This window comes from Telmatherina bonti (genome assembly GCF_933228915.1).
Source record: "Telmatherina bonti genome assembly, chromosome: 21".
In the NCBI taxonomy this organism is placed as follows: Eukaryota; Metazoa; Chordata; class Actinopteri; order Atheriniformes; family Telmatherinidae; genus Telmatherina; species Telmatherina bonti.
In genome coordinates, this window is record NC_136630.1 from 29,538,565 (window position 1) to 29,559,963 (window position 21,399).

Consider the following 21,399-nt stretch of genomic DNA (forward strand, 5'->3'; position numbering starts at 1 on the left):
CAAGAAGTTTGGAACCGCCTGTTTTTAGGTTACGAACATGAACAAATGTAATGCTTCTCATATTAAACACACACACACACACACACACAAATTCTACTTTAATAAAACACCAAATCTCCTTTGTCAGAGACAGAAATTTCTCTTCTTCCTCGAGGATGTTTTAAGAAAACAGTTCTTCTCAGCCTAATCCACCATATTCTCTGCAGGTTTGAAGCAACTTTTATGTATTTTTACACTTAGACAGTCGTGATGTACTGGCCGGCTTTTCTTGTGCGAATTGGAAGCAGCAGATGGTTTCATATTAGCATGTAATGTACTTTTAGGGAGTATAATGTGGTCTTGTGGAATAAATGAACTGGATTTATCAGTCTAGATTCATTTATTTGCTGCAGTGTTGTGTTTTGTTTTTTTATGTGTGTGCAGATGTTATATATCTGAACTTTGCTAATGTGTTTAACTCTTCCACATGTGTTAAAGCTGCATGTGTTGGAGGACTCTGCAGGTTCAAAGCACACTTAGAGCAACAAATAGAATGACAAAGCTACACTTATTTGTGGTTTGAAATCATGACTTCTATAAAATAAATATACAATTTATGATGATACTAGGTGAAAAAGTGTTTAATGATGTGACTGTAGGATGAGAGGACTAAGTGGACAGCACCTACACAGTGATGGAGGATATGATGTTGGTCAGAGGAGGGCTGCGGAGAGTTCAATGGCCTGTCTGGCCTTCCCCTCTGAAACGCTGTGGCGTCCCAGTGACTTCTGGGTAATGACGTCCCAATTAAATTCAGACACGAAATTTATTTTAAGTTTTGGAAATAAAAGTTTATCAATTATCCAACGACAATAACAAAATTATCTCAACAACACAGGATCGGGCGATTGTCTCGTAAACTATTCATGTTAACGTGTTTTAACTTTTAGATTTAGTATTAAAACTTCATTTCCCATGCGCCCTTTCGTTTTCGCGCAGACTCAGTGAGTGTGGGCGAAGAGGAGGCGAGACGGTGGAAAATGAGTGGTGGGAGGCCAGCATTTGGCGGCGAAATTAGATATAATAATCATGATTTATTTGATCTTTTATAAAAAGTTACTTTCTTTTCCTTTTTTTTTTTAACGTGGACCAAAGACCTGTGAGGAATATCTGGTGAAAAAGACGAGTCTGAAAGGTGTTTTGTGGTCGGAACAGTGCCAAAGACTCACAGAAAACCGTGTTTTTGTTGTTGTTGTTGTTTGTTTGTTTGTTTGTTTTTCTCCTCCGTGAAAATGCCGCGAGACAACAAAGCTCCTCTCATCCAGAAGATAGCGAAGCAGGCTAGCATCACCTTTAAAGGCTCCAGGTCGTCTTCCAACGGGGACAGTAAGGGGGGGACGGAGAAACTGAATGAACTGATCTCCTTGGTGACCTCCGTCAGGGCGGCAGACCTGAAGATCGCTCCCCGGAAAAACAAGCCGAGCTCCGGGGCAGCGGGGCTCCACAGTCCCCCTGTCACCTACATGCACATCTGCGAGACGAAGGTGTTCAGCATGGGAGTGTTTCTGCTGAGGACTGGCGCCTCCATCCCGCTGCACGACCACCCGGGGATGAACGGGATGCTGAAGGTCTCTTCATCATGTTCCTAACATCACACCCCATGGCATCATGTCTCTTCATCATGTTCCTAACATCACACCCCATGGCATCATGTCTCTTCATCATGTTCCTAACATCACACCCCATGGCATCATGTCTCTTCATCATGTTCCTAACATCACACCCCATGGCATCATGTCTCTTCATCATGTTCCTAACATCACACCCCATGGCATCATGTCTCTTCTTCATGTTCCTAACATCACACCCCATGGCATCATGTCTCTTCTACATGTTCCTAACATCACACCCCATGGCATCATGTCTCTTCTACATGTTCCTAACATCACACCCCATGGCATCATGTCTCTTCATCATGTTCCTAACATCACACCCCATGGCATCATGTCTCTTCATCATGTTCCTAACATCACACCCCATGGCATCATGTCTCTTCATCATGTTCCTAACATCACACCCCATGGCATCATGTCTCTTCTACATGTTCCTAACATCACACCCCATGGCATCATGTCTCTTCATCATGTTCCTAACATCACACCCCATGGCATCATGTCTCTTCATCATGTTCCTAACATCACACCCCATGGCATCATGTCTCTTCTACATGTTCCTAACATCACACCCCATGGCATCATGTCTCTTCATCATGTTCCTAACATCACACCCCATGGCATCATGTCTCTTCTACATGTTCCTAACATCACACCCCATGGCATCATGTCTCTTCTACATGTTCCTAACATCACACCCCATGGCATCATGTCTCTTCTTCATGTTCCTAACATCACACCCCATGGCATCATGTCTCTTCTACATGTTCCTAACATCACACCCCATGGCATCATGTCTCTTCTTCATGTTCCTAACATCACACGCCATGGCATCATGTCTCTTCATCATGTTCCTAACATCACACCCCATGGCATCATGTCTCTTCTACATGTTCCTAACATCACACCCCATGGCATCATGTCTCTTCATCATGTTCCTAACATCACACCCCATGGCATCATGTCTCTTCATCATGTTCCTAACATCACACCCCATGGCATCATGTCTCTTCTACATGTTCCTAACATCACACCCCATGGCATCATGTCTCTTCTACATGTTCCTAACATCACACCCCATGGCATCATGTCTCTTCTACATGTTCCTAACATCACACCCCATGGCATCATGTCTCTTCATCATGTTCCTAACATCACACCCCATGGCATCATGTCTCTTCTACATGTTCCTAACATCACACCCCATGGCATCATGTCTCTTCTACATGTTCCTAACATCACACCCCATGGCATCATGTCTCTTCTTCATGTTCCTAACGTCACACCCCATGGCATCATGTCTCTTCTACATGTTCCTAACAACACACCCCATGGCATCATGTCTCTTCATCATGTTCCTAACATCACACCCCATGGCATCATGTCTCTTCATCATGTTCCTAACATCACACCCCATGGCATCATGTCTCTTCATCATGTTCCTAACATCACACCCCATGGCATCATGTCTCTTCTACATGTTCCTAACATCACACCCCATGGCATCATGTCTCTTCATCATGTTCCTAACATCACACCCCATGGCATCATGTCTCTTCTTCATGTTCCTAACGTCACACCCCATGGCATCATGTCTCTTCTACATGTTCCTAACATCACACCCCATGGCATCATGTCTCTTCTACATGTTCCTAACATCACACCCCATGGCATCATGTCTCTTCTACATGTTCCTAACATCACACCCCATGGCATCATGTCTCTTCTACATGTTCCTAACATCACACCCCATGGCATCATGTCTCTTCATCATGTTCCTAACATCACACCCCATGGCATCATGTCTCTTCTTCATGTTCCTAACATCACACCCCATGGCATCATGTCTCTTCATCATGTTCCTAACATCACACCCCATGGCATCATGTCTCTTCATCATGTTCCTAACATCACACCCCATGGCATCATGTCTCTTCTACATGTTCCTAACATCACACCCCATGGCATCATGTCTCTTCATCATGTTCCTAACATCACACCCCATGGCATCATGTCTCTTCTACATGTTCCTAACATCACACCCCATGGCATCATGTCTCTTCTACATGTTCCTAACATCACACCCCATGGCATCATGTCTCTTCATCATGTTCCTAACATCACACCCCATGGCATCATGTCTCTTCTACATGTTCCTAACATCACACCCCATGGCATCATGTCTCTTCATCATGTTCCTAACATCACACCCCATGGCATCATGTCTCTTCTACATGTTCCTAACATCACACCCCATGGCATCATGTCTCTTCTTCATGTTCCTAACATCACACCCCATGGCATCATGTCTCTTCATCATGTTCCTAACATCACACCCCATGGCATCATGTCTCTTCATCATGTTCCTAACATCACACCCCATGGCATCATGTCTCTTCTTCATGTTCCTAACATCACACCCCATGGCATCATGTCTCTTCTACATGTTCCTAACATCACACCCCATGGCATCATGTCTCTTCTTCATGTTCCTAACATCACACCCCATGGCATCATGTCTCTTCATCATGTTCCTAACATCACACCCCATGGCATCATGTCTCTTCATCATGTTCCTAACATCACACCCCATGGCATCATGTCTCTTCTACATGTTCCTAACATCACACCCCATGGCATCATGTCTCTTCTTCATGTTCCTAACATCACACCCCATGGCATCATGTCTCTTCATCATGTTCCTAACATCACACCCCATGGCATCATGTCTCTTCATCATGTTCCTAACATCACACCCCATGGCATCATGTCTCTTCATCATGTTCCTAACATCACACCCCATGGCATCATGTCTCTTCATCATGTTCCTAACATCACATCCCATGGCATCATGTCTCTACTTCATGTTCCTAACATCACATCCCATGGCATCATGTCTCTTCATCATGTTCCTAACATCACACCCCATGGCATCATGTCTCTTCTTCATGTTCCTAACATCACACCCCATGGCATCATGTCTCTTCTTCATGTTCCTAACATCACACCCCATGGCATCATGTCTCTACTTCATGTTCCTAACATCACATCCCATGGCATCATGTCTCTTCTTCATGTTCCTAACATCACACCCCATGGCATCATGTCTCTTCTACATGTTCCTAACATCACACCCCATGGCATCATGTCTCTACTTCATGTTCCTAACATCACACCCCATGGCATCATGTCTCTTCATCATGTTCCTAACATCACACCCCATGGCATCATGTCTCTTCTACATGTTCCTAACATCACATCCCATGGCATCATGTCTCTTCATCATGTTCCTAACATCACACCCCATGGCATCATGTCTCTTCATCATGTTCCTAACATCACATCCCATGGCATCATGTCTCTTCATCATGTTCCTAACATCACACCCCATGGCATCGTGTCTCTTCTACATGTTCCTAACGTCACACCCCATGGCATCATGTCTCTTCTTCATGTTCCTAACATCACATCCCATGGCATCGTGTCTCTTCTACATGTTCCTAACGTCACACCCCATGGCATCATGTCTCTTCATCATGTTCCTAACATCACACCCCATGGCATCGTGTCTCTTCTACATGTTCCTAACATCACACCCCATGGCATCATGTCTCTTCATCATGTTCCTAACATCACATCCCATGGCATCGTGTCTCTTCTACATGTTCCTAACATCACACCCCATGGCATCATGTCTCTTCATCATGTTCCTAACATCACACCCCATGGCATCATGTCTCTTCTACATGTTCCTAACATCACACCCCATGGCATCATGTCTCTTCTACATGTTCCTAACATCACACCCCATGGCATCATGTCTCTTCATCATGTTCCTAACATCACACCCCATGGCATCATGTCTCTTCTACATGTTCCTAACATCACACCCCATGGCATCATGTCTCTTCTACATGTTCCTAACATCACACCCCATGGCATCATGTCTCTTCATCATGTTCCTAACATCACACCCCATGGCATCATGTCTCTTCATCATGTTCCTAACATCACACCCCATGGCATCATGTCTCTTCTACATGTTCCTAACATCACACCCCATGGCATCATGTCTCTTCTACATGTTCCTAATATCACACCCCATGGCATCATGTCTCTTCTACATGTTCCTAACGTCACACCCCATGGCATCATGTCTCTTCATCATGTTCCTAACATCACATCCCATGGCATCGTGTCTCTTCTACATGTTCCTAATATCACACCCCATGGCATCATGTCTCTTCATCATGTTCCTAACATCACACCCCATGGCATCGTGTCTCTTCTACATGTTCCTAACATCACACCCCATGGCATCATGTCTCTTCATCATGTTCCTAACATCACACCCCATGGCATCATGTCTCTTCATCATGTTCCTAATATCACACCCCATGGCATCATGTCTCTTCATCATGTTCCTAATATCACACCCCATGGCATCATGTCTCTTCTACATGTTCCTAACATCACACCCCATGGCATCATGTCTCTTCATCATGTTCCTAACATCACACCCCATGGCATCATGTCTCTTCATCATGTTCCTAATATCACACCCCATGGCATCATGTCTCTTCTACATGTTCCTAACATCACACCCCATGGCATCATGTCTCTTCATCATGTTCCTAACATCACACCCCATGGCATCATGTCTCTTCATCATGTTCCTAACATCACACCCCATGGCATCATGTCTCTTCATCATGTTCCTAATATCACACCCCATGGCATCATGTCTCTTCTACATGTTCCTAACATCACACCCCATGGCATCATGTCTCTTCATCATGTTCCTAACATCACACCCCATGGCATCATGTCTCTTCATCATGTTCCTAACGTCACACCCCATGGCATCATGTCTCTTCATCATGTTCCTAACATCACACCCCATGGCATCATGTCTCTTCATCATGTTCCTAATATCACACCCCATGGCATCATGTCTCTTCATCATGTTCCTAACATCACACCCCATGGCATCATGTCTCTTCATCATGTTCCTAACATCACACCCCATGGCATCATGTCTCTTCATCATGTTCCTAACATCACATCCCATGGCATCATGTCTCTTCATCATGTTCCTAACATCACACCCCATGGCATCATGTCTCTTCATCATGTTCCTAACATCACTCCCCATGGCATCATGTCTCTTCATCATGTTCCTAACATCACACCCCATGGCATCATGTCTCTTCTTCATGTTCCTAACATCACACCCCATGGCATCATGTCTCTTCATCATGTTCCTAACATCACTCCCCATGGCATCATGTCTCTTCATCATGTTCCTAACATCACACCCCATGGCATCATGTCTCTTCTACATGTTCCTAACATCACACCCCATGGCATCATGTCTCTTCATCATGTTCCTAACATCACATCCCATGGCATCATGTCTCTTCTACATGTTCCTAACAACACACCCCATGGCATCATGTCTCTTCATCATGTTCCTAACATCACACCCCATGGCATCATGTCTCTTCTACATGTTCCTAACATCACACCCCATGGCATCATGTCTCTTCTACATGTTCCTAACATCACACCCCATGGCATCATGTCTCTTCATCATGTTCCTAACATCACACCCCATGGCATCATGTCTCTTCATCATGTTCCTAACATCACACCCCATGGCATCATGTCTCTTCATCATGTTCCTAACATCACACCCCATGGCATCATGTCTCTTCATCATGTTCCTAACAACACACGCCATGGCATCATGTCTCTTCTACATGTTCCTAACATCACACCCCATGGCATCATGTCTCTTCATCATGTTCCTAACATCACACCCCATGGCATCATGTCTCTTCATCATGTTCCTAACATCACACCCCATGGCATCATGTCTCTTCATCATGTTCCTAACATCACACCCCATGGCATCATGTCTCTTCTACATGTTCCTAACATCACTCCCCATGGCATCATGTCTCTTCATCATGTTCCTAACATCACACCCCATGGCATCATGTCTCTTCTACATGTTCCTAACATCACACCCCATGGCATCATGTCTCTTCTACATGTTCCTAACATCACACCCCATGGCATCATGTCTCTTCATCATGTTCCTAACATCACACCCCATGGCATCATGTCTCTTCTACATGTTCCTAACATCACTCCCCATGGCATCATGTCTCTTCATCATGTTCCTAACATCACATCCCATGGCATCATGTCTCTTCATCATGTTCCTAACATCACACCCCATGGCATCATGTCTCTTCATCATGTTCCTAACATCACACCCCATGGCATCATGTCTCTTCATCATGTTCCTAACATCACACCCCATGGCATCATGTCTCTTCATCATGTTCCTAACATCACACCCCATGGCATCATGTCTCTTCATCATGTTCCTAATATCACACCCCATGGCATCATGTCTCTTCTACATGTTCCTAACATCACACCCCATGGCATCATGTCTCTTCATCATGTTCCTAACATCACACCCCATGGCATCATGTCTCTTCATCATGTTCCTAACGTCACACCCCATGGCATCATGTCTCTTCATCATGTTCCTAACATCACACCCCATGGCATCATGTCTCTTCATCATGTTCCTAATATCACACCCCATGGCATCATGTGTCTTCTACATGTTCCTAACATCACACCCCATGGCATCATGTCTCTTCATCATGTTCCTAACATCACACCCCATGGCATCATGTCTCTTCATCATGTTCCTAACATCACATCCCATGGCATCATGTCTCTTCATCATGTTCCTAACATCACACCCCATGGCATCATGTCTCTTCATCATGTTCCTAACATCACTCCCCATGGCATCATGTCTCTTCATCATGTTCCTAACATCACACCCCATGGCATCATGTCTCTTCTTCATGTTCCTAACATCACACCCCATGGCATCATGTCTCTTCATCATGTTCCTAACATCACTCCCCATGGCATCATGTCTCTTCATCATGTTCCTAACATCACACCCCATGGCATCATGTCTCTTCTACATGTTCCTAACATCACACCCCATGGCATCATGTCTCTTCATCATGTTCCTAACATCACATCCCATGGCATCATGTCTCTTCTACATGTTCCTAACAACACACCCCATGGCATCATGTCTCTTCATCATGTTCCTAACATCACACCCCATGGCATCATGTCTCTTCTACATGTTCCTAACATCACACCCCATGGCATCATGTCTCTTCTACATGTTCCTAACATCACACCCCATGGCATCATGTCTCTTCATCATGTTCCTAACATCACACCCCATGGCATCATGTCTCTTCATCATGTTCCTAACATCACACCCCATGGCATCATGTCTCTTCATCATGTTCCTAACATCACACCCCATGGCATCATGTCTCTTCATCATGTTCCTAACATCACACCCCATGGCATCATGTCTCTTCTACATGTTCCTAACATCACACCCCATGGCATCATGTCTCTTCTTCATGTTCCTAACATCACACCCCATGGCATCATGTCTCTTCATCATGTTCCTAACATCACACCCCATGGCATCATGTCTCTTCTACATGTTCCTAACATCACACCCCATGGCATCATGTCTCTTCTACATGTTCCTAACATCACACCCCATGGCATCATGTCTCTTCATCATGTTCCTAACATCACACCCCATGGCATCATGTCTCTTCATCATGTTCCTAACATCACACCCCATGGCATCATGTCTCTTCTACATGTTCCTAACATCACTCCCCATGGCATCATGTCTCTTCATCATGTTCCTAACATCACACCCCATGGCATCATGTCTCTTCTACATGTTCCTAACATCACACCCCATGGCATCATGTCTCTTCTACATGTTCCTAACATCACACCCCATGGCATCATGTCTCTTCATCATGTTCCTAACATCACACCCCATGGCATCATGTCTCTTCTACATGTTCCTAACATCACTCCCCATGGCATCATGTCTCTTCATCATGTTCCTAACATCACATCCCATGGCATCATGTCTCTTCATCATGTTCCTAACATCACACCCCATGGCATCATGTCTCTTCATCATGTTCCTAACATCACACCCCATGGCATCATGTCTCTTCTACATGTTCCTAACATCACACCCCATGGCATCATGTCTCTTCATCATGTTCCTAACATCACACCCCATGGCATCATGTCTCTTCATCATGTTCCTAACATCACACCCCATGGCATCATGTCTCTTCATCATGTTCCTAACATCACACCCCATGGCATCATGTCTCTTCTACATGTTCCTAACAACACACGCCATGGCATCATGTCTCTTCTACATGTTCCTAACATCACACCCCATGGCATCATGTCTCTTCATCATGTTCCTAACATCACACCCCATGGCATCATGTCTCTTCATCATGTTCCTAACATCACACCCCATGGCATCATGTCTCTTCATCATGTTCCTAACATCACACCCCATGGCATCATGTCTCTTCATCATGTTCCTAACATCACACCCCATGGCATCATGTCTCTTCATCATGTTCCTAACATCACACCCCATGGCATCATGTCTCTTCATCATGTTCCTAACATCACACCCCATGGCATCATGTCTCTTCTACATGTTCCTAACATCACACGCCATGGCATCATGTCTCTTCTACATGTTCCTAACATCACACCCCATGGCATCATGTCTCTTCATCATGTTCCTAACATCACACCCCATGGCATCATGTCTCTTCATCATGTTCCTAACATCACACCCCATGGCATCATGTCTCTTCTACATGTTCCTAACATCACACGCCATGGCATCATGTCTCTTCATCATGTTCCTAACATCACACCCCATGGCATCGTGTCTCTTCTACATGTTCCTAACATCACACCCCATGGCATCATGTCTCTTCTACATGTTCCTAACATCACACCCCATGGCATCATGTCTCTTCATCATGTTCCTAACATCACACCCCATGGCATCATGTCTCTTCTACATGTTCCTAACATCACACCCCATGGCATCATGTCTCTTCTACATGTTCCTAACATCACACGCCATGGCATCATGTCTCTTCATCATGTTCCTAACATCACACCCCATGGCATCATGTCTCTTCTACATGTTCCTAACATCACACCCCATGGCATCATGTCTCTTCATCATGTTCCTAACATCACACCCCATGGCATCATGTCTCTTCTACATGTTCCTAACATCACACCCCATGGCATCATGTCTCTTCATCATGTTCCTAACATCACACCCCATGGCATCATGTCTCTTCTACATGTTCCTAACATCACACCCCATGGCATCATGTCTCTTCATCATGTTCCTAACATCACACCCCATGGCATCATGTCTCTTCTACATGTTCCTAACATCACACCCCATGGCATCATGTCTCTTCTTCATGTTCCTAACATCACACCCCATGGCATCATGTCTCTTCATCATGTTCCTAACATCACACCCCATGGCATCATGTCTCTTCTACATGTTCCTAACATCACACCCCATGGCATCATGTCTCTTCTACATGTTCCTAACATCACACCCCATGGCATCATGTCTCTTCTACATGTTCCTAACATCACACCCCATGGCATCATGTCTCTTCTTCATGTTCCTAACATCACACCCCATGGCATCATGTCTCTTCTACATGTTCCTAACATCACACCCCATGGCATCATGTCTCTTCTACATGTTCCTAACATCACACCCCATGGCATCATGTCTCTTCATCATGTTCCTAACATCACACCCCATGGCATCATGTCTCTTCTACATGTTCCTAACGTCACACCCCATGGCATCATGTCTCTTCATCATGTTCCTAACATCACACCCCATGGCATCATGTCTCTTCTACATGTTCCTAACATCACACCCCATGGCATCATGTCTCTTCTACATGTTCCTAACGTCACACCCCATGGCATCATGTCTCTTCATCATGTTCCTAACATCACACCCCATGGCATCATGTCTCTTCTACATGTTCCTAACATCACACCCCATGGCATCATGTCTCTTCTACATGTTCCTAACATCACACCCCATGGCATCATGTCTCTTCTTCATGTTCCTAACATCACACCCCATGGCATCATGTCTCTTCTACATGTTCCTAACATCACACCCCATGGCATCATGTCTCTTCTACATGTTCCTAACGTCACACCCCATGGCATCATGTCTCTTCATCATGTTCCTAACATCACACCCCATGGCATCATGTCTCTTCTACATGTTCCTAACATCACACCCCATGGCATCATGTCTCTTCTACATGTTCCTAACATCACACCCCATGGCATCATGTCTCTTCTTCATGTTCCTAACATCACACCCCATGGCATCATGTCTCTTCTTCATGTTCCTAACATCACACCCCATGGCATCATGTCTCTTCTACATGTTCCTAACATCACACCCCATGGCATCATGTCTCTTCTTCATGTTCCTAACATCACACCCCATGGCATCATGTCTCTTCTTCATGTTCCTAACATCACACCCCATGGCATCATGTCTCTTCATCATGTTCCTAACATCACACCCCATGGCATCATGTCTCTTCTTCATGTTCCTAACATCACACCCCATGGCATCATGTCTCTTCTACATGTTCCTAACATCACACCCCATGGCATCATGTCTCTTCTTCATGTTCCTAACGTCACACCCCATGGCATCATGTCTCTTCTTCATGTTCCTAACATCACACCCCATGGCATCATGTCTCTTCATCATGTTCCTAACATCACACCCCATGGCATCATGTCTCTTCATCATGTTCCTAACATCACACCCCATGGCATCATGTCTCTTCATCATGTTCCTAACATCACACCCCATGGCATCATGTCTCTTCTTCATGTTCCTAACATCACACCCCATGGCATCATGTCTCTTCTACATGTTCCTAACATCACACCCCATGGCATCATGTCTCTTCTTCATGTTCCTAACATCACACCCCATGGCATCATGTCTCTTCTACATGTTCCTAACATCACACCCCATGGCATCATGTCTCTTCATCATGTTCCTAACATCACATCCCATGGCATCATGTCTCTTCATCATGTTCCTAACATCACACCCCATGGCATCATGTCTCTTCATCATGTTCCTAACATCACTCCCCATGGCATCATGTCTCTTCATCATGTTCCTAACATCACACCCCATGGCATCATGTCTCTTCTTCATGTTCCTAACATCACACCCCATGGCATCATGTCTCTTCATCATGTTCCTAACATCACTCCCCATGGCATCATGTCTCTTCATCATGTTCCTAACATCACACCCCATGGCATCATGTCTCTTCTACATGTTCCTAACATCACACCCCATGGCATCATGTCTCTTCATCATGTTCCTAACATCACATCCCATGGCATCATGTCTCTTCTACATGTTCCTAACAACACACCCCATGGCATCATGTCTCTTCATCATGTTCCTAACATCACACCCCATGGCATCATGTCTCTTCTACATGTTCCTAACATCACACCCCATGGCATCATGTCTCTTCTACATGTTCCTAACATCACACCCCATGGCATCATGTCTCTTCATCATGTTCCTAACATCACACCCCATGGCATCATGTCTCTTCATCATGTTCCTAACATCACACCCCATGGCATCATGTCTCTTCTACATGTTCCTAACATCACACCCCATGGCATCATGTCTCTTCTACATGTTCCTAACATCACACCCCATGGCATCATGTCTCTTCTTCATGTTCCTAACATCACACCCCATGGCATCATGTCTCTTCTACATGTTCCTAACATCACACCCCATGGCATCATGTCTCTTCTACATGTTCCTAACATCACACGCCATGGCATCATGTCTCTTCTACATGTTCCTAACATCACACCCCATGGCATCATGTCTCTTCATCATGTTCCTAACATCACACCCCATGGCATCATGTCTCTTCTACATGTTCCTAACATCACACCCCATGGCATCATGTCTCTTCATCATGTTCCTAACATCACACCCCATGGCATCATGTCTCTTCTACATGTTCCTAACATCACACCCCATGGCATCATGTCTCTTCATCATGTTCCTAACATCACACCCCATGGCATCATGTCTCTTCTACATGTTCCTAACATCACACCCCATGGCATCATGTCTCTTCTTCATGTTCCTAACATCACACCCCATGGCATCATGTCTCTTCATCATGTTCCTAACATCACACCCCATGGCATCATGTCTCTTCTACATGTTCCTAACATCACACCCCATGGCATCATGTCTCTTCTACATGTTCCTAACATCACACCCCATGGCATCATGTCTCTTCATCATGTTCCTAACATCACACCCCATGGCATCATGTCTCTTCATCATGTTCCTAACATCACACCCCATGGCATCATGTCTCTTCTACATGTTCCTAACATCACACCCCATGGCATCATGTCTCTTCTACATGTTCCTAACATCACACCCCATGGCATCATGTCTCTTCTACATGTTCCTAACGTCACACCCCATGGCATCATGTCTCTTCATCATGTTCCTAACATCACACCCCATGGCATCATGTCTCTTCTACATGTTCCTAACATCACACCCCATGGCATCATGTCTCTTCTACATGTTCCTAACATCACACCCCATGGCATCATGTCTCTTCTTCATGTTCCTAACATCACACCCCATGGCATCATGTCTCTTCTTCATGTTCCTAACATCACACCCCATGGCATCATGTCTCTTCTTCATGTTCCTAACATCACACCCCATGGCATCATGTCTCTTCTACATGTTCCTAACATCACACCCCATGGCATCATGTCTCTTCTTCATGTTCCTAACATCACACCCCATGGCATCATGTCTCTTCTTCATGTTCCTAACATCACACCCCATGGCATCATGTCTCTTCATCATGTTCCTAACATCACACCCCATGGCATCATGTCTCTTCATCATGTTCCTAACATCACACCCCATGGCATCATGTCTCTTCATCATGTTCCTAACATCACACCCCATGGCATCATGTCTCTTCTTCATGTTCCTAACATCACACCCCATGGCATCATGTCTCTTCTACATGTTCCTAACATCACACCCCATGGCATCATGTCTCTTCATCATGTTCCTAACATCACACCCCATGGCATCATGTCTCTTCATCATGTTCCTAACATCACACCCCATGGCATCATGTCTCTTCTTCATGTTCCTAACATCACACCCCATGGCATCATGTCTCTTCTTCATGTTCCTAACATCACACCCCATGGCATCATGTCTCTTCATCATGTTCCTAACATCACACCCCATGGCATCATGTCTCTTCATCATGTTCCTAACATCACACCCCATGGCATCATGTCTCTTCTTCATGTTCCTAACATCACACCCCATGGCATCATGTCTCTTCTACATGTTCCTAACATCACACCCCATGGCATCATGTCTCTTCTTCATGTTCCTAACATCACACCCCATGGCATCATGTCTCTTCATCATGTTCCTAACATCACACCCCATGGCATCATGTCTCTTCTACATGTTCCTAACATCACACCCCATGGCATCATGTCTCTTCATCATGTTCCTAACATCACACCCCATGGCATCATGTCTCTTCTACATGTTCCTAACATCACACCCCATGGCATCATGTCTCTTCATCATGTTCCTAACGTCACACCCCATGGCATCATGTCTCTTCTACATGTTCCTAACATCACACCCCATGGCATCATGTCTCTTCTACATGTTCCTAACATCACACCCCATGGCATCATGTCTCTTCTACATGTTCCTAACGTCACACCCCATGGCATCATGTCTCTTCTACATGTTCCTAACATCACACCCCATGGCATCATGTCTCTTCTTCATGTTCCTAACATCACACCCCATGGCATCATGTCTCTTCTTCATGTTCCTAACATCACACCCCATGGCATCATGTCTCTTCTACATGTTCCTAACATCACACCCCATGGCATCATGTCTCTTCTTCATGTTCCTAACATCACACCCCATGGCATCATGTCTCTTCTTCATGTTCCTAACATCACACCCCATGGCATCATGTCTCTTCATCATGTTCCTAACATCACACCCCATGGCATCATGTCTCTTCATCATGTTCCTAACATCACACCCCATGGCATCATGTCTCTTCATCATGTTCCTAACATCACACCCCATGGCATCATGTCTCTTCTTCATGTTCCTAACATCACACCCCATGGCATCATGTCTCTTCTACATGTTCCTAACATCACACCCCATGGCATCATGTCTCTTCTACATGTTCCTAACATCACACCCCATGGCATCATGTCTCTTCATCATGTTCCTAACATCACACCCCATGGCATCATGTCTCTTCTACATGTTCCTAACATCACATCCCATGGCATCATGTCTCTTCTACATGTTCCTAACATCACACCCCATGGCATCATGTCTCTTCATCATGTTCCTAACATCACACCCCATGGCATCATGTCTCTTCTTCATGTTCCTAACATCACACCCCATGGCATCATGTCTCTTCTACATGTTCCTAACATCACACCCCATGGCATCATGTCTCTTCTTCATGTTCCTAACATCACACCCCATGGCATCATGTCTCTTCATCATGTTCCTAACATCACACCCCATGGCATCATGTCTCTTCTACATGTTCCTAACATCACACCCCATGGCATCATGTCTCTTCATCATGTTCCTAACATCACACCCCATGGCATCATGTCTCTTCTTCATGTTCCTAACATCACACCCCATGGCATCATGTCTCTTCATCATGTTCCTAACATCACACCCCATGGCATCATGTCTCTTCTTCATGTTCCTAACATCACACCCCATGGCATCATGTCTCTTCATCATGTTCCTAACATCACACCCCATGGCATCATGTCTCTTCATCATGTTCCTAACATCACACCCCATGGCATCATGTCTCTTCTACATGTTCCTAACATCACATGCTGGTCCAGGAAGCATGGTTCTAACCTGCAACTCATGTTTTCATTGTGACCTACAGCTCATTAAATTTTCCCACACCGCTGAAAGGGGCCTTGGTATTGTTGGTAAAACGCTGAGACTTAGAGAGGGGGTCACGTCAGAGTGGACCCACAGACCAGAACCTCTGATCTGGACATTGTTGCTCCTCTGGGAGTCTGTCAGCCATGTTGGCGTTGTTGATGCTACAGTGTTGTTGAGGTTTGATGGCAAAAATTCACCAGATTACGATTGTTTGTTTGTGTTTTCAGCCTTAATTTTTGAGATGTGATTTCATGCCAAGACGACCAGATTGCATGTTGAGATATGAGGCTGAAAAGTGCAGACATGATCAGATAGGGCTGGTGATAACGTCCGCTTTAAAGGATGGCAGTAGAGTTTTACAGGAGGAGGAGATTAGACACCATCATTTATCTGCAAACAGAGTTCATGTTGAGTTGGAGGCTCTAACTAGTGTTGCTCCGATACCACATTTAAAGCCGGATACCTATTCCGATACACAACTGTACAGTACTGGCTGATGCCGATACAGTACCAATACCAAAATGTTTGAAAAATGTAAATATAAAGACTTTTATTTTTAATTATTCTATTCTAAAGAATTGCTTACTCACTTGAATGTAAAGTCATTACTGGAATGGCTTCTAGGGCTGCTCGAATATGACAAAAATTATAATCAAGATTATCCACAATTATCACGATTATCCAGTATGTTTAACCAACGCTGCGTGTCGTGGTGTTCTAGACTCCGTGTCGTGCATTATAACCGTCTAATGGACGGTTCCGAGTTGTTTAATCTGCTTTTACCGCTTATATAGGAACTATTTTACGTTGGTCTGGATGTACGTTTTATACCAAACAACCGCTGTCAGGCTGCAGCGCGTTTCTCTCATTCACCTGTTAAAAGACGGCTGATCTGAACCAGCTGGTTAACGCGTTGCTATGGTAACGCCCCGTAACAGAGGGATATTACAGTGTTTAACTGGCCGAACTATGTATAGGAAAATAATGCAGCCAGTTGTCGCTGACAATGGTATAAACTATGTTTAGGTGAACTTCCTCAACCTACTGCAGTTATTCTACATGGACCTGCAGCCGGAGCCGACTGAGACTGGCCGCCTGGGAGTGCTTTAGGACGGGAGAGGCTCCCGCTGCTGCTTCCTTACAGTAACTGCAGGACAATATGTGCCTTCAAGTCAGTCGCCACAACACCAGAAAAGTCTCCAATAACTCCAGTAAAAGCTGCTAGATTTGTCGCTTTTAACAAAAAAAGTCTCCAGATTTAGCGAGAAAGTCTCCAAGTTGGCAACAGTGTCTGAATGAAAGCAAAGCGGCTGTGGGAGGAGTTTACAGCACAGCGCTGCAACGCCAGAGACGCTCGATTAGCAGCTGAAGACAGCAGGAGAGGAAACTGCAGAGAGAAAAATAATCACACCCTTTTAGTTTTATCATCGATGGAAACCCAGATCGTACTGAGATTGAAATCTGATTAATTGCCCAGACCTAATGTCTCGGTCAGACATCTTCCCAGCTGCTGAACTCTTCTCTTCCCACTGGTCCCTCCTCTCCAGTGAGCTAACCGGGGTTTGTTGTTGCGGCTTCTCGTCCCTCTTTTTCTTACTCGCAGTTGCCGTCGCCTCAAACCCATGGTGTTTGTTCGCAAGTTTGAGGTATGGAAACTAGCGGTTTTACTTTAAGACCACATACGTTGCATATAGCTGCTGTTCTCGCTGAGTTTCGACACTGAAATGCTTCCAAAACGCCGACATCTTCTAGCTTGTATCACGCTGGTTTGTTTTTCCTGAACATGAAAAATCTGCCAAGCTATTGGCTAAAATAGTGTCTGTTCTGGACCAGTGGTAAGTTATAAGCTGAACATGTGATCTCTGTTCTAAATTCAATATTAGTATCGGTAAACGGCGTCTGTGCGTTATTTTTGTACTCGTCGATACCAGTAGAGTGCAGTATCGGGACTCCTCCCGATGCCAGTATCGGTGCAACACTAGCTCCAACACACCTTCACCGTTCCACCTCCTTCCCATCACTCACTCCTGCAGCAGCAACACAGAGACGGACTCAGACCAGAGGAAGATGTTGAAGAGGAGCTGGTGCTCCGGTTGTTTGGAAATGGTTCGGACCAGAGCAGCAGAACAGTGTTTGTAGAAACCAGATTCGAGCCGACGTGAAGCAGCTCCGTGAAGTTCAGTCTGAAGCGTTGACAGGAAGCCTAGATTTTTACAGACAGGTGATGGAAAGCCGTCTGCTTACTGGTCCTATGAATAGTTGTGTGTTGGTTCACAGGTTTCAGGAATGTTTTGTTTTTATACTTCGTTAAAACAAATACAGTCACTATATAGTATTTGACTAAAACTTTAAAATGAGCAAACTATTCAAATGAGTAATAATAAAATACTTCATCACAGAGGAAGCTGTAATATTCCAGCTTTTTTTTTTAACATGTAGGTTCAACCCGTCTCGACTCAATGTTCAGTGTAAAGAACAGCCTGTTAGAGCCGACTCGTTTATAAAAACACATCTCTGCTTCCTACTTCTGCGAAATATTTTTAAATTTTACCGAGACACAACAAGTAAAGCATCGGATGCAGATGGATGTAGGAGAAACCCGCCTGGCTTCTCTGTCGCCTTATTCATTTACAGCACAAGGAATAATAAGGACGCAGGATCCGTGTTGTGGTATGTCACGATGCTGAACATTTGGTCCGGTTTGTCCCAGACGTCCTGCGTGGACACGCTCATACAGAGCAGTTTTAACGCATCTGGACGTGCTGAGCTCAGCTGTTTGTGTCTGAAACCTGAACCATAAAACAGCCGCAGACAGTTCAGCTGCTCTGCTACAGTCAGAGGATGGTAGAAGAAGCATGTTACACCCCCCGCCTCTCTGTTAACTTCCTTCCTCCTGAGTGTTTCCCGTCTTTTCTCCAGGTCCTGTATGGGAAGGTGAACGTCCGCTGCTTCGACAAGCTGGAGGACAGGCTAACCATGAGCTCCGTGCTGCCGAGCTTTGACCCCCCGCTGGCCCCGCTGCAGATGGCCTCTGTGTGGCGCTCCGTTCTGCGATCGGCCACCGAGTACTCGGAGAGCAGCGGGCCGTGCCTCCTCGCCCCCTTACGGGATAACCTTCACCAGATCGACGCGGTGGAAGGCCCCGCGGCGTTCCTGGACATCCTGGCACCGCCGTATAATCCCGATGACGGCCGGGACTGTCACTATTACAGAGTCCTGCAAACGGCGGCTGAGGAAGGAACGGACGCCGAGGGCGACCAGGAGCAGGTGGGAGAGAAGAAGGACGAGGAAGAGGAGGCGTGGCTGCTGGAGATCCCTCAGCCAGAGGACTTCTGGTGTGGTGGGGAGCCCTACCCCGGCCCCGCAGTCTCTATGTGAGCGGCGCCTCCTCTCCGAGGCGCTGTGGCAGACACACAATGTTTTCTACAAGTCCGTTACCTACCTGGAAGGATGGAAGCCTCTCTGGAGGACGCAGAGGCTTCCAGAAGCAATCCAACGACCAGCATTCCTCATATTTTACTGGGACCATTATGTTGCCTTGTACACAGATGAATGTTATCCGCCAAACAGTGTGTGAGTCATGAGGCGTCATGAGAGTCTCTGCTGTGCTCTGCAAGGCTCCGCGTTGCAGAGGACCTCCACATGTTTCAATGCCAAAGCCTGGAACTCTAATCCTGCCTGCCTTATCTGCACATACTTTATACTCATCTAGAATTTCTATTAAACACTCCTTTCTTCTTCCAGCGTGCACACTACATTATAAACTCCTCATTTTCTTGTGTTTTACACGACACGTGGTCCTGTCTGATAGAAGCAGCGGGGTCTGTGATGTGATGCTGTCGCTGAGTGTCAGCACAAGGCATCGTATGAAGGAAGCTGCCGGAGACCGTCATGATCTTTATGCTATAACGTTAACACACTTTCTGCTAACTTTACCACTGTAGTCATGCTCCTGTACGTTAGCTGAGCTACTTCCACCGTCCTTCGGTCTGTCGGACCTCACACACGCTTATGTGTCAGCAGTAATATGTTATATGAATGTTGAATGTATGTGAAAGAATAAACCAGAGAATGATGCTCCGTAATCCTCATCTTTCATCGTCTTTCATGCGGAGAATCACAAACAGCTTAACCAGCTCCATCCCGAGCTCCCACAGTAAACCCCATCAAGGTTTTAAAAACGGCTGCTTTCATTTCTTTTGTCTGAGATGTTTTACAGTTGATTTGATCTCAATCGGGATTTTTCTGGCCCTGAAGAATTTATCTATAATAGATCCGTAAAATTAATTCTGCTCTGACTGTAGGATTCCTGGGATTTTGCTCCATATTGACATAACATCACACATCACTGCACATCACCATGAGAATCTCCCGTTCCACCTCATCACCATGAGAATCTCCCATTCCACCTCATCACCATGAGAATCTCCCGTTCCACCTCATCACCATGAGAATCTCCCGTTCCACCTCATCATGAGAATCTCCCGTTCCACCTCATCACCATGAGAATCTCCCGTTCCACCTCATCACCATGAGAATCTCCCGTTCCACCTCATCATGATGAGAATCTCCCGTTCCACCTCATCATGATGAGAATCTCCCGTTCCACCACATCACCATGAGAATCTCCCGTTCCACCTCATCATGATGAGAATCTCCCGCTCCACC

The 21,399-nt window shown here is 45.4% G+C and overlaps 1 protein-coding gene across 1 annotated transcript; it reads left to right on the top strand.

Moving 5' to 3' along the window:
• The first annotated feature begins 1,018 nt into the window (after positions 1-1,018).
• adoa (2-aminoethanethiol (cysteamine) dioxygenase a) lies at positions 1,019-20,723 on the top strand. Its single transcript, XM_079261498.1, has 2 exons — positions 1,019-1,607; positions 19,651-20,723. Exons 1-2 carry the CDS (start codon positions 1,272-1,274, stop codon positions 20,107-20,109), a joined length of 795 nt encoding a protein of 264 aa, XP_079117624.1. The 5' UTR covers positions 1,019-1,271; the 3' UTR covers positions 20,110-20,723.
• The last annotated feature ends 676 nt before the right edge of the window (positions 20,724-21,399 follow it).

Excerpts from the sequence above, each read along its gene's own strand:
- adoa (XM_079261498.1), top strand. The coding sequence starts at position 1,272 with ATGCCGCGAGACAACAAAGCTCCTCTCATCCAGAAGATAGCGAAGCAG. Across the intron at positions 1,608-19,650 it reads GGATGAACGGGATGCTGAAG|GTCCTGTATGGGAAGGTGAA; the intron begins GTCTCTTCATCA and ends TCTTTTCTCCAG.